General features: G+C 27.6%; 3 protein-coding genes across 4 annotated transcripts; 1 reads left to right on the plus strand and 2 right to left on the minus strand.

Moving 5' to 3' along the window:
- Positions 1-157: 157 nt before the first annotated feature.
- On the minus strand, positions 158-4,817 carry LOC122505357 (cell division cycle protein 20 homolog). Its single transcript, XM_043616886.1, has 7 exons — positions 4,421-4,817; positions 3,330-3,472; positions 3,092-3,180; positions 1,925-2,213; positions 1,552-1,849; positions 1,132-1,448; positions 158-1,057 (listed from the first exon to the last, which is right to left on the minus strand). Exons 1-7 carry the CDS (start codon positions 4,531-4,533, stop codon positions 729-731), a joined length of 1,578 nt encoding a protein of 525 aa, XP_043472821.1. The 5' UTR covers positions 4,534-4,817; the 3' UTR covers positions 158-728.
- A 227-nt stretch (positions 4,818-5,044) lies between these two features.
- LOC122505359 (WD repeat-containing protein 89) lies at positions 5,045-9,333 on the plus strand. Its single transcript, XM_043616888.1, has 8 exons — positions 5,045-5,287; positions 6,412-6,644; positions 6,789-7,018; positions 7,090-7,424; positions 7,679-7,807; positions 8,483-8,592; positions 8,850-8,952; positions 9,061-9,333. The coding sequence occupies exons 2-8, from the start codon at positions 6,490-6,492 to the stop codon at positions 9,214-9,216; spliced, it is 1,218 nt and encodes a 405-aa protein (XP_043472823.1). The 5' UTR covers positions 5,045-5,287; positions 6,412-6,489; the 3' UTR covers positions 9,217-9,333.
- Positions 9,334-9,382: 49 nt separating this feature from the next.
- Positions 9,383-15,185, minus strand: LOC122505361 (inhibitor of nuclear factor kappa-B kinase subunit epsilon). 2 transcript variants are annotated; one of them, XM_043616897.1, is made up of 4 exons: positions 14,717-14,869; positions 11,448-13,065; positions 10,072-10,273; positions 9,383-9,984 (listed from the first exon to the last, which is right to left on the minus strand). In XM_043616897.1, exons 2-4 carry the CDS (start codon positions 13,043-13,045, stop codon positions 9,547-9,549), a joined length of 2,238 nt encoding a protein of 745 aa, XP_043472832.1. In that variant the 5' UTR covers positions 13,046-13,065; positions 14,717-14,869; the 3' UTR covers positions 9,383-9,546. The 2 variants fall into 2 exon arrangements, with proteins under 2 accessions (XP_043472832.1, XP_043472831.1); XM_043616896.1 differs by lacking the exon at positions 14,717-14,869 and adding an exon at positions 14,961-15,185 and having other exon boundaries at positions 9,384-9,984.
- Positions 15,186-15,248: the final 63 nt, after the last annotated feature.

The following is a 15,248-nucleotide window of genomic DNA, read 5'->3' on the forward strand; positions in this document are numbered from 1 at the left end:
ATTTAAAATTTATTTTTTTATAGTATTTTTATAATAAAAATTACTATATCAAAGGATTTTGTAAACGACAATTTTTATTTTATTACAGGATTGCCACAAAATGTGGAATGTAAAGTCTCATATCTTTCACAGGCTCTGTGGCAACCCTGTATTCACAATTACATATTTTTAGCCCTTCTTTCAAAAATTTAAAATATTTTGTTCGATTTTATTAATTCATCCTAACGGCAATTTTTTGGCCTTCAGACAAAGTTAAAAATTTTATTCAAAAGTAATACATTTCAATAAATAAAAACAATTTCATAAGATAAAATGCCGTTTGAATCACTGGTACAAGAAAAAATCAAAATCCATTCGTCAATAAAAATTTGAGCATTTTGTCTTATAAAATCGACAATATTTTTAACCCTTTGAGGACCAGTGATGATTTCAGGCAACATGAACATTTTTTCTTTAACTCTTGCATATTTTTCTTCATTTTAAAAACTGAATACAGATTGAAATAATAAAAAGGTTGTTTAAAAATAAAAAATCGCGATATTTAAAAAAAATTTGATCCTCATAGGGTTAACATTCAACGAACGAATGTATTTCAGAACTAATTTAAAAAAAAAAATAGCTGAAAATTGATTTTAATTTGTAATTTATAATATATTTAACGAACAAAAAAAGATTGTTACAGTTTATAAAAATAGAAATTCATGTTGATAAAATGACTAAACTTGGCATTATCGAATAGATTGTTTCAGTCTCGAAGCAACTGATTTAACATCGGTGATTTCCTTCTTTCTGGTGGGATCAGGTTGGAAACACTTCCACAGTCTTAGAGTTTCATCAGCACCCGCGCTTAAAACTGTCGTACCATCTGGTGACATTGCCAAATGCAACACTCGACTTGAGTGTCCTGTCAATTCAGCTACTTTCGTCATCGATGGATATTTCCAAATTATCAATTGATTTTGTGCATAGCCATGTCCTGAGACTATTTCCCTGTACGATGTTGACCACAACAGTGAACAGACTTGCGATTTTGTGTCCACTGCATTCAAGCAGGTGCCTGTTTAGACAAAACAAATTTAAACTTGTACCTTCGTAAAATCCAAAGTCACTAATTTATGAAAGTTTTCTCACCTGTGTTACAGTTCCAAAACCGAATCATTCTGTCTGCTGTGCCACCGCCACTGGCGAGAATATTCGGTGACCAGGGGCACCAAGCGAGTGCTTTAACAGCAGCTTGATGCTGGTTCAGTGAATATAAAGGCTGCGGCCGGGTGTGATTCTGACCAGCGACAGCAGACCAAACTTGCAGCATATTATCATTGCCGCCGCTGGCTAAATACTTTCCATCCGGGCACCACTTTAGACCACAAACTTCTTGAGCGTGTGCATCTATTGTGCTAACGACATGGTCACGTAATCTGACATCATGATGAATTATTTGCCCTGCCCTGAAAGTGAAAATAATTTTGACTCATCGTTTCACTTTTATTTCTACTGGAAAGTAGATATTGAGAATATCGAGAATAATCAATAAAAATTGTCAGTTTATACCTGCAACCAGTGGTAATAACATTATGATTCCACGCTAACGATCCAACTCTTGCATGATGTCCATTCATCACACGTGCTCTTTTCATTTCACTACAATCCCAAAGCTCCGTATTTCCCGATGTGTGTCCAACTGCTAAGTAAGGACCTTGTTGAATCCAAGAAACAGAGCACACATAGTCATTGCTGTCCAATTCGAAAAGTTGCTCTATCGTTCCAGTCCCGGCATTCCACAAGTAAACGGTGTTACCCAACGCTACCGCTAAAATGTTCGTAGGCGACCAGTCAACTAAATTTAAATCTGAAAATTTAAAAAGAATTATGTTGAGACTACAATTTGTGTTAAAATTTACAAACTAGAAAAAATATGACTTACAGTAATCGTCAAGGATTTCAGGCGCATCTAGAATGCGATCAGGTGCTTGTGGTATGTACCTTGAAGAATTTTTAACACTGGATGGAGTTTTAGATAGACTATAGACTACTCTCAAAGAGTTTTGGTAACCTTCAGGTGGTGCTGGAGCTTTGTTTTGATACGACAATACTCGCATATTGTTGATATCGGCACCATGAAGATTTTCTCCAATAAGTCGTTGCATTTCTTTCTTCGAAGGACTAACTTTAATTTCTTTCTCTCCATTCTGCTCTGAATATTGCTGTTGTATCTGTTAGAATGAGACAAATTTTTAATGTGTTTGCCTAAAGTTTTATTAAAATTTTTCAAAATAATTAGGTAGGGTGTCTACTAAATTTCTTTCTTCAAATTCTCGGTTTTTTCCGATTAATGGTATTTAAAATCTGACTTATAAAAATATTATATGAAAAATCCTATATTAAAAAAATAATAATCGACTATAAGTGATTATCTATCATTTTATAAATTTATAATTTAGCACCACATAGAACTTAATAATAATTTTCCCAAAAGTAATAAATTTTGTAAAAGTTCGATAGAGATTAAATTTCGGAGAAGAATTTGATTATTTTTAAAAATAATTGAAATTCTGACGAGAATTTTTTTTTAATTTTTGAATATAATTTCGGCGAAGAATTTTATTGCTTTTGAAAATAATTGAATTTCTTCAATCGTTTGTAAATTCTCAAAAATACAATTTTTTTTAGTGCTTTTAACTAAAATTCTTCTATAAATCCATTATTTTTTATAATTAATTAAATATATATTTAAAAATTTAACTAATTTCAAAAGAATTTGAATTATTAAAATTTTTCAAAAACCGAAATCTAAACCTTTTGAAGTTGTTCTATTTATGAAAATTGTAAACGCAACTCTTTTAAAATTCAATTAATTTTGAAATATTAAAGTAAAATTATTCATTAAATAATAATTTTATGATAGTTCTTCAAGAATGAAGTTATTTGAAAAGAAATTATTGTCAGAAATGGAAAAAATTGAAGATTTTGTATTAGAATTCGTGGTAATTTCATAGTTTATGAGACAAAAAAAAGACACAAAAATTCAGAATTTTTTTATGAACTCAAAAAATTATTACTTGGACTGATTAAAAAATACAAGTTTACTAACCTTTAAGTAACTCAGGTCAAAATTTGTTGTCGATCTTGAAGGAATAAATCTATCTCCACCACTGGGCGTCTTGGGAGTTGTACCTCGACCTATTAAAAATTTAATTAATTTCTATAGTCCACACTATAAAGTGTCAATTTTACTAAATGTAATAAAATAAAAAAAACCTTAAAATTTTGTTGATAATGAGAAAGAATTAAAATAATTAAAATTAAAAATTAAATTAAAATAGACTTACTTGGAGATTTTTTTAAACATTTTGTTGGAGTCTTCTTGGTACGTAATTCTAATCGTTTAGTCGGCGTCTTTCCAGTACTCACATTATTTACTGATGCATTCGCCAGTTTTCGAGAAGAGTTTAAACTCATATTCGAACTGGTACTAAAAAAATTAAATTACATACTTTACACGTTTGCGCAATTTTTTTCCGATAATCTTTAGTTTTTTTGACACTTGTTACCAATTTTTTGATCAAATTTAATAAATTTTCCTTAATCAAGGAAATTTTTTTCCCAAACTTTGTAAAAAGATTACAAAATAACATTTACAAAATGGAAAACAATTTATTCTTATGATTCTGTAAAAAGTAAGTGAAATAAGAAATAAAATAAATAATAATAAATAAATATATAAAATAAATAAATAAGTGAAGTTTTTTTTATGTATTTCTTGAAAAAAGGGACAAGGGGAGAAAATTCACGATTTTGGGTGTTTTAAGGAATTTAATTGAAGGGGAGAAGAAAGGAATAAAAAGAGGACCAATTGTGACCTTTTTATAAACAATTTAATGAATATAAATTGAATAAAAAAAATAAATTAAATGACCTTGGTTAAAATTATCCTTCGTTGTTTTTTATGCTCCGAAAGAATACTTAACTAAAATTGGGAATTGCTACCTAAAATATCTTGAAATTTCACTATAATCTTTTTTAATAAACTGTCAAAATGAATATAGAAATGCGGAATAAAAAGTTTCGTTTTATTTAAAATAAAATTTTTAACAAAATAGACTTTTAAATCAAATTTTAAAAAATTCTGAAAGCATCTTCATTCTTTACTCTTAAAAATTTAGAAAGTTTTCCTAACGCTTCAAACGTTCAAATAAACGAATTTTTTTTAAATGACCATACAAAAACGAAAAATAATTAATAATTAAACATTTCCTTACTTAAGAGTTAAATTTTTTTAATCTATTAAATAATTTTTGTATAAAAAAATACAATTTAAGAGAAGTAAAAAAAAATATATCGTCGTTTCATTTAAACGTTCGAAACTTTGGGAAGATTAGATAAAGCCACAAACTAGACAAGAAACGAAACGAATAGTTACCTGGAATTTGAAGCTTCTAAACATTTTTTCTGCCAGCGCGGTAAAGGTCCCCTTATAGCATCATCCATTCGTGTTACATTATTTAATTCTTTCATAAATCTTAAATTCGACATTTTCTTGTAATTTCTCTTTATACAATATCAATTTGAAACAGTAAAGCAATGATGAAATAAATAAATACTAATAAAAGAAAATTGATCGCAGTAATTTCGTTACAAAGATCAAAATATTTTTTGCACAACGATGTTTGTCATTGGATTTAATTACTAATTAAGACTTTAAAGTAAACGATAAATATTTTAAATTATAGATATTACTTTATTGCTTGAGGAGCATCTTTTCAAACACTCTTAACAGTCATAACGTTCATTTCAACATTTCAATCAAGTTTCCATAACAACAACGGTAAACGATTGAACTAAATTGAAGGATTTGGTCAAGGCGAGTTCTCATGTAGAGGGTGCATTTATACGACTGTGCAAGCACCTTTATATTCGCGAACGTGATGCACAAGCAGAGTTTCATTTACCCATCCCTGTGCACGAGATAGAAAAGGATACAAGTATGTATATCTATCTTTTTCTATCTCACATGTTTTGTTTACTAATCTATTGTATTTAGGGCTTAAACTAACATTATTTTGTTCAATGCAGACGAAAAACTTTAAGTCAATTGTATTTACTAATGTTTGAAAAAACATGTGGAGAATATAAAGTGAATATTGTATAAATTTTTGTTTTACGTATTTTAGTCCCAAAAGCATATATTAGTTTAAACGGAAAATAATTAAAAAATATTTTCTTTGTGTTAATGAACTGTATTGAGAAAGTTTTTATAAGTTAAAACAAATTTTCAACATTGTAGGCGGTAAGTGCACATTTACCGGTGTACATCCAAGTGCATTATTGCTTTCTTTCAACTTACACCAGGCGCACTGTATTTTTATACATTTTTAATGCGCAAGATTGTAACAGAATAATAGCATTAATATTCTAGAATGTACATATAACCTAAAAATAAATATTTTAATTCAATTCAAAACATGTGCTTGCATGTGCTTGAATATGTTGAAGTATAGAAACGATACAGAATATATACAATTTTTTTTGGAGCGAAATGCAATAAATTTTCATGCTTTCTATACCGATGAAAAAAATTTTAATTTGAAACATTTTAAAGTTGTATTTGAATAAAAATTACAGTTTTTTCTGTCAATAACAAACATTTGTTAAATTTTAGGTTATGTTAATAAAATCGTTTCTTATGAACTAAAAATTGTAATTTTTATTTAAATGAAACTTGTAATTGTTTAAAATGTTGAAAATTACGTTTTTTTCGCCTCTTCCAAAATGAATTTAAAATCTAATTTGTCTTTTTCTATTAAAATACAAAATTATAGCTGCCCGAAAGCCGAGGCAAGACGAGATTCTTTTCAATCTCGTCTCGTCTTGAAGTCTCGACATTTTTTTCAATTAATAAGGTTATCACCCGTTTATATATCTAAATAAATAAATGTCAGAAAATTGGAAAATTTAGTAAAAAATTAGTCATGGAAATCACAGAAAAATAGAGAATTTTATCAAAAATACTGGAATCAGTAATAAATTTTGAGAATTGAAGAAAATTGTTTTATTTTTCATGTCCTACAAGCTTAGATAATTTAAAAAACATTTAATTTTTTTTTTAATTTTTCTTGTTCTGCTTTGAAACTTTAAAATCACCACAAATTTTATTTTAAATCATTTAAATCTACTTCAAGAATTTTCATAAAATTATTATTTATAAATTATTGAGAGTATAATTTTACTTAAAAATTAAAATTGGATTTTGGAATATTTGAGTTTATAATTTATATATGTATAAATTATGGAATTTCAAAAGGTTTTATTATATTCTTTGAAAATATTCTCGAAAAACGAATATTTAAATTTTTTTCTCAGAGGGCCTTCTAAATAAGCAAAAAATAATTGCATTTAAATTTTATTTTAAAGGTATAAACTTATAAAGAAGTTGACAGCATATAAAGCCTATAGCAGTGAATAATTATTTTCTAAATTATTTCATTGAAGATGTCTAAAACATTGTTAAAAGCTTTAAATACAGAAAATGGAGGTCGATTTAATTTGTCAAGAGGGTCATCATTTACTGAACATGAAATAACATTTATGAAAGAAGATTTGGTTTCTGAAGACACTTATGTTCTTGCTGTTTGCGGTACTCAAAGGTAATTATTATTTCAAAATGCATTCTGCGTGAATTTTTTAGAAAAATTGAAGCGTTTATATTTAAATATCGAACTGTTGGAAAATTTATTGTTATACTTTGTTCCTAAAATACTAATTGATAGGGAAATTTAATTTTGTTTTAGCGATTCTGAAATCTGCATAGGAACTGCCCTTTCTGATCATTCATGTGTCATATACTCATTAACTGATGACACTTTAGACAAATACGAAACTTTAACACATAATAGTGCATCCATTGTGGGCATAAAATTTAGTCCTACTTCTCGAAACATAATTTACACTGCTACCGCAGACGGATATATTAGAATGTTCGACTTAAGAACAAAGGGAAAATTAGGACTTGAAATTAAAGGTAATTTATCATAAGCGTTTAATCGGATCAAGAAACAGGAAAATTAAGTGTTAAATTTTTTTGATTAACAGATGACGTAAAAGGAGCTAAGCCAAAACCTATAGCAAGTTTTGATATTAGTTGTGATGAAAGACTTTTAGCAGGTGGCACTGAACTTATTAATGGAGATGCATTTATTCTCTTTTGGGACATAAGATACAGTAAATCCAAGAAACAAAATAAAAACAACCTTCTAGGTGGTTATTGGGAATCTCATACAGACGATATAACAAGCTTATCGTTTAATTGTAGCAAACGAGACGTATTGGCGTCGGGAAGTACTGATGGCTTGATTAATATTTTTGATTTAACGCAATCGTGTGAAGATTCTGCATTAATCCATTCGTTGAATACTGAATCATCTGTGGTAAGTTGAAAACCAATTTTTTACTTTACAAAATATAAAGTAACCACGAATAATTTTACGAGTCTATTTTACTCAAAAGTGATAACTTACATATTTTTACTAATATCTTATTATTAAATTTTTGGAGACAGTTTTTAAGCTGCATGGATATTTTTTAAAATTATTCAGAATTTTTATACATTTTCTTTTTAGAACAAAGAAATAATTTATACGTACTAAAATGCATCAACTAATATTCTATTCTTTACAAATAGGATCGATTAGGATGGCTCAATACTAAAAGTTTGTGGTGTACAACACATACCTTCTCATTACAATTTTGGAATAGCGACGGTGCAACTCCATATGCAAATTTTGATCGAAGCCAACTTGCTGCCTTACAAGTAATTATGCTTTTATTTATTTTTTTCTTACAATATTTGACATTTACTCTACAAATCTCAAGAAAAAGTATTAATTTTGCAAATACTATTATTTTTATAATATATTTACTAAATAAATAAATTATAAATATTTTGGATAATTTATAAATAAGAATATAGATCAGTTTTAAAAAATCCAAAATGGCGGATCTAATATGGAGACCAAATATTTTTTTAAATTAACACATTTGTCTAAAAATATTTACTTGGAGGTTTTTAGGGTCACTAAAATTTTTCAATTCAACATTTTGATTAGGAAACTTGTAACTCGGTTTTTTTTGGGTTGCTGATTACAAATCCGATGTCAGTTTTTGAAAATACAAAATGGCGGGTCCAATATATGTCAAATTTGCCATTTTGAATTTTAAAAAATATAAGAAACTGTCATCGGATTTGTTTATACTGTTATAAAATTTTTTTTATTAATTTATTGTTCTATAAAATTTGTCCATAAAGTTGAATAAATTTGCGGGTCACTAAATGTTTTATGAAAAAGAAATGCTGTTTTATTTTATTGGTATTTTTTGGAATTGGTTAAATTGCTTTTAGCAGCTGGATAGTAAATGTATGTTAGAGAATTTTTCTTTTATTTACTTATCGAAAGAATGTGTATTAACAGGAAATATGTTTGTTAAGAATGATGGTGACCTAAAGAATACTGCTGCAGATAATTGTTGTCCAGTGCGAGTTCATACAAACACACATAGACATCCAATGCTACTTTTAGGATCAAATAGCAGCAAAGGGTAAACATTTTTTATAATAATATCCATTTATCAATCACTTGCAATATCAAACACAAAATCTTAAAACAAATCTTAATAATCTCAAAACAAAAACAAAGTAAAATATTAACATATACTAAGTAAATTACTCTTTTTCTTCACGCGGCCAGGATTTCTTTTCGTTTGCTAAATTATTTATTTAATATTATTAATATAGTCTTTAGTTTTAGAAGATTTAGAAGAATATAAATCTTTTGATTCTGTTTAACTGACTACAGAGAAAACTTGAAATGTTTGGGTGTTTCTGGTGACAATTTCAACGTATGCTACAATCTTCTTGGAAACAAGCAAATCGTTCGTGACAGTTTTTTCCATGAGAAGGTAATGAAACATTTTCTTCTCGGAATTTACATTTTAGAAGATAATTTTTATTTTTAAATTTAAGTAAAAATAAATTTAATACACAAATATTTATTCCACGATTTTCAGAGTGGTTGCTTAATAACCGGAGGAGAAGCAGGTATCCTAAATGTATGGAAACCAATGGATTTAAATGATTTTCACAATGGTACATTAGATGAGCTACATTTAAAAGCTAGTAGCACCAGAAATCATGCCAAACAACATAGATCCAAACCTTATTGATCGAAATAAGATTAAATATTTTAACATCATTATAACAAAATATACTATTTAAAAGATAAATTAAGTTTGTTATTTAATAACATTAAAGAGATTGTATAATTGTAGTTAAATTTTTCCAAATAAATATCAATTATATTTTTAGACAATTAAAAACGTTTTTTTAATCAACAAAATATTTATCAATTTTATTTATTATATAAAATGTGATACAAAACTATATAATGCTTTCAGATTTAACAGAAATAAAAATTTTTTAGACGACATTCATAAATTCGAAATAATTAATACATTCTAAACTATTAAATACAAATTATTATATACATATTTTTATCAATGGAATTCAGAATTCTCTAGGTCATTATTATCAAATACATCAATAATCGATAAACTATCCAATTCGTCAACTAACTGATTATTCTCCTGAAGAATAAAAGAAATTTGTTCCTGTATGTCACAAATATTTCTCCACTTCTTTACATTTCCATTGTCTAAAACATTTGGCTTTTCTAACGTTGATAGTTTTCCTGGCAATTGATCAATTTCGTGTAAAATATTATCATAATGCTCTTTACTTTCGTGAAACAGTCGATAGGAAAACGATTCTAATGTGGTTTCATAGTTACACACATCCTTGTCTAAAATTTGAGATTGCAAGTATACAGTTTGCGCCATTTTATACCAATCTGCTAATGATTCGGATCGTTGAGTAATCGCTGGTACACATTCGAGATCGAGAAGAATTTTAAGTCTGCGTCCGGTTTCTGTCACCTGTAAATCAAAAATTTTTTTATAAATATTGGTATAAATTTTAATTTTACAATTTTTTTAAAATTAAGAATGGTTTTTCGAACAGACCTTAATTCGTTCCAAGACATGGAACTGTTCGTCATTGTATGAAAGACTTCGAGTCGCTCTGTCTCGTAACAAATGTTGCCATCCATCACGCAAACGATCTACTAGCGTTGCAGCTCGCTGATTTGCTTTCGATGACCATGGACACTTTAGACAACGAGTAATATTGTCCCATTCTGCTTGCAAAATATTTTCTTTCACGTACCTACAAGAAAATTTGTTTCAAATTAATTTTTTTTTGTAATTAGAAAATGGGTTGAAACTACCCTCTCTGTTGCTGAAAAACCCTTAAAATTACAAAAAAGGTAAAGCTCTTTAGATATGCGAAATTCAAAATGGCGGATCTAATATGGCGGTCGTATTTTTAAAATTTATTTTAAATCGTTTGAAACTTGCTACTCGGGGGCTTTTGGGTCGCTGGTTATGAATTTGAGGTCAGATTTACAAAATTAAAAATGGCGAATTTTGGAGGGTCACAAAAAAAGTCACAGACTAAATACAGAAATAATTGAATTCTTGTGAAAAATTCTAATATTTTTGTAAATAATTGAATTCTTCCAAAGAATTTAAAAAAACATTTTTTTAAATAATTGATTTTCTCGAGCAATTCCTGTAAAATTATATTAAAAATAATTGAAATCCTGTAATGAATTTTATTATTTATGAAAATAATTGAATTATTGCAAAAAATTTTATTGAAATGTTTAAAAAGAATTGAATTTCTGTAAAAAATGTTATTATTTTTGAAAATAATTGAATTCTTTATAAGAATTTTATAAATATTGTTTTAAATAATTAATTTTTTCGAAATATAATAAATATTATGATAATTTTATTTTAAATAATTGAATTCTTGTGGAAAACTTTATTTGTAAAAATAATTGAATTTTTCGATTAATTAATTTAAAATAGTATTAAAAATAATTGAAATTCTTGGATGAATTTTATTATTTATGAACATAATTGAATTTTTGTTTAGAATTTTCTCAAAAATTTGTTTAAAAAATTGAATTTCCATGAAAGTATTTGAATTGTTGTGAAGAATTGTATAAAAATTTTGTTAAATTGATTTTTTCGAAATTTTTTTGAAATGCTATTCTAAATTAATTGAATTCCTGTGTAAATTTTATTATTTATGAAAATAATTGAATTTTGTATGAATTTTTATCAAATTTTTGTTGAATAATTGAATTGTTTTGGGAAATTTTATGAAAATACTAGAGATTGAAAATATGTAATTGAATCGTTTTAAAGAATTTGATTATAATTTTGAGAATAGTTTTTTGATTTCTAGTATTAGTGAATTTAAAGTATTGGAAATTCTGAAAAAAGAACAAATCGTAGAATTACGTAAAAAAAGTAATAAATAGTAGGTTTACCTTTGATGCAATTGTGACACCGCTGGAGCCAGATCCACCAGAAGTTCCTTACTCTTCAATTCCAAATCCTTCTTCCAACTTTTAAGTTCGAAATTAATTTGATTTCTAAATTTTCGAAAAATTTGCCTAGCAATGTGTTCAGTTCTATCTGTTGCCGTGACAGTATCCTCTATCGCTTTAGTTAAATCCTTCAAACGATGACACTTATTTAAAAGTTTTGTCAAGTCAGCTGACAAAAGTTTCATGAAAGCAGAAACTGCATCCTGCGATAATTTACTACATCTGACTAAATTGTCAATTCTTCTCTTGCAAACGTGTCCAACCGAACACGATAGTTTTGCCTGACTAGCATCATTTTCCACCGAGACAAGATTTGAGAAAGTCGGGAATTTTGGTAGTTCAGGATCTTTAGGAATAATCACATTATTATTATCACGTGAAAATAATATCAAAGGACTGTCCAAAGTTGTCGACGGATAACCTCTTCCGGGTGTCGATTCATCGACTAGAAAAGATAAAGGATTTTCATTGATTAGCAATATTTGCGCATGAAGAGAAATATCGGTTTGCTCTTGAATATGATTTTGAAATTCGTTCATTTTCTCCTCAGGGTGTAGGAAGATTTTTATTATATCAGCTCTTGGAACATTAAAGATGTAAATTTGTTTCCGACTCAAAATGTCCATGACTTCAGCGAAGAAACGCTCGAAGGACCAAATTCTCTGGGGATCAACTTCTAACAAGCCGGCTAATAATGGGGTTGTAATTTTCTTAAGACCGGTGCTTAATTGGCAATTTTGAGGTAATTCTCTATTCCATTCGATTGGTCCATTTTCTGACGTTTGGGTTCCTGATATAACTCCTGATGCTTTCTTGGTAGTGATGTAAAACATTGTTTCCTTATTTCTTCTTCCTCCGAAGGGACGAAATGGTAAATTTCCCGTTGCTACGTGATACAGAGTGACGCCAATTGACCAAAGATCAACTGTGGCTCCAAAAGTTTTCCCCACCGGTTTTCTTAAAACCGCTCGCTCGTACATGTCCGGATGTAAATATTCCTCAGTGCCGTAAAGCGACACAAACTGTTGATCTTCCTGTAATTCGCGAGCCGCACCGAAATCGGTGAGTTTATAAATTGTACTACCATCGTCAGCAATGAATTTCATAATATTCCCCGGTTTCAAATCACGATGGACTAAATTATTATCCCTTAGATGCTTCATTCCCGCGGACAAATGTTCTACGACTAGAAGAAATTCATTTTCCGATAAGCCATAAGTGTTTTCGGGATCGTCGAGAATATTAAATAAACTTCCACCGGTGCAAAGTTCCATGACAATGACTTTTCCTCTGCCATCTTGTTCCTCCTCGATTGCTAATAATTTAACAATGTTTTCGTGTTTCACCTTCTTCAGGACCTCGAATTCTCGCATTTGAACGTCATGAGGCCGCATGCGACTGAGCTGGTTGAATGTCTTCACAGCAACTGGTTCGCCATTATTTTTGTTGACTCCTTGAAAGACAGCGCCCGTGGCACCTTTCCCGAGAACACTGGTTGTGCACCATACATAATTGGCAGAGCCGCGAAGAAAGGACATGATTGTACTTTACTCAATTTCTGTGAAAAAAAATAATGAAAATTTCACAGAAATTTCATTATTTACAAATTTTTTTTTATAAATTTCTTCGCAATCATTCAATTAATTTCGTAAATAATAAAATTCTTTTTAGGAATTCAATTATTTTCATAAATAATTAAACTCAATGCAGAAATTTAATTATAATCAAGAGTAATAATATTCTTCGCAAAAATTAAATGAGCGGATGGGAAGAAGAACTCGCCGAGCTACCAGTCAGGTAATTATTCTTCAAAATTTTATTAAAATTCGTCAAAAGAATTCAATTATTTAAAAAATTTGTTGATAACATTTTTTTATGGGAATTGAATTTTAAGAAACATTCAATTGTTCAAAATAAATTATTTATTTTTGTATTTAAATAATTGAATTCTAGTAGAATTTTCTAATAAAAATTGATTTTTATTTCATTAAAATGAATTTCAGTTAAAAGTTTAGATAATAATTAAATATTAAAAGCAATATTGCGTGAATTTTTAAAAATACATAATTGAATTTTAAAATTATTTTTTTAAAAAAGTTTAATTGAATTTTTTTAATACTATTTCAATTTTTTATATTCTGATATTTATTTAATTGAAGAATTTAGGAATAATTGAAATTTCGTAAAATTGAATATTGTAAACAAATGGATTTGAAAATTTTCAAACAACTTTTTTGAAAATTATTAAAAATAATAAATTTAAAGAAGAATTTTAGTTAAAAATTCTTGTAAATAATAATATTGAATTGTAAATGATTTTATCACTCGGTCATCTTTAATATTATAAAACATGAAGACATCGATCACTCCGAGACGAAGACTCGATTTCAGTCATCGATTTCTTCATGTTTTATAGTTAATGAAAAATTTAATTTGTAGTTTTAAGTAAAAAAAACATTGGATTTTTGCGAAGAATTTTATTACTTTTGAAAAGAATTAAATTTTTGCAATAATTTATAACTTTTCAAAAATTTAATTTTATAAAAATGTATTTAACTGAAATTAGTATTCGTGATTTTAACAGTATTAATTTTACAAAAGAGATTTTAAATTCGCTACTTTTAAATCTTATTTTACAAGTTTCTATAAAATTCCGTATTTTGTATTTTAAAAATTTGAAAAAATCATTGTTTAATCTTAGCCGTGGAGTAACTGGGTCATTTACCTTATATTGAAAAAACAAAAAAACTTTGGTGTTGTTATTTATGATTGTTTAAGTTTGTTATTAGTTATTATTAAACTGATATTTAATAGAGACGTTAAAAACTTCTAATTTTTGTCAATACAACTTCATCTATAATTAATACTGTTCGTATTACTTGTCATATATAAAAATTTTCCTATTTTTAGTAAATATGGTTTTACCAAAAAAAAATAATAAAATCTGACTTTCATTAATAATTTTTACACGTCTTTCATATTAATATTTTTTTCCATGATTTTAAACGAATCGAAGGTCTTTTTAAAAATTTGATAAAATTGAAAATTCAAATTAAATTTTAGCAAAATTCTAAAAAAAACTGTTTTCTTATTAGGTTATTACTAAATATGTAATATATGAAAACAAAGAAAAATTAGTGTTCTTTTTGAATTAATTTTAGAATATGTAACGGTATTACTCTTTATGTTTATTGAGTTTAAAATGTTACCAATTTGTTTTATTTCCACTCGGTGTGTGTAAGTTGTGTGATATTAATAAACAATTAAAAAACAGATGACTTTTAGGCTGCGTCTACAATAGAAAAAAATAATGTGTAATTTGTAGTGTAATGTGTATTGTTTTTGGCATTGACAACTGTCAGGGGCAATTACACTATATATTAAACAATTTTCTACACATTATTTTTTCTGTTGTAGACGCAGCCTTAAAATTGAACAGGAAAGTTAACTTACTTTCTATTTTGTAAACTATATAATTGGGTAGTGTTTATTACACATATAGATAAAAATGTGTTATTTAAAGTCCACTTTTTGACCGACTGATAAAATTCATTATCGAATTTTACATACAAACTTCTTTTTATTTTCACTGACTTTTGACTTGACTAATTGTCAAATGTGCCAATCTGTTTTTGTTTACCAATTTTGACACATATTCTATTCCAGAGATGACTTTAATATAAGTACGGAAACTCTATTCTAATAATGGGTTCACTAAAGAGACAGGCCTGTGTATCTGTC

This window comes from Leptopilina heterotoma, unplaced genomic scaffold, assembly GCF_015476425.1.
Source record: "Leptopilina heterotoma isolate Lh14 unplaced genomic scaffold, ASM1547642v1 Lhet_353, whole genome shotgun sequence".
NCBI lineage: Eukaryota > Metazoa > Arthropoda > Insecta > Hymenoptera > Figitidae > Leptopilina > Leptopilina heterotoma.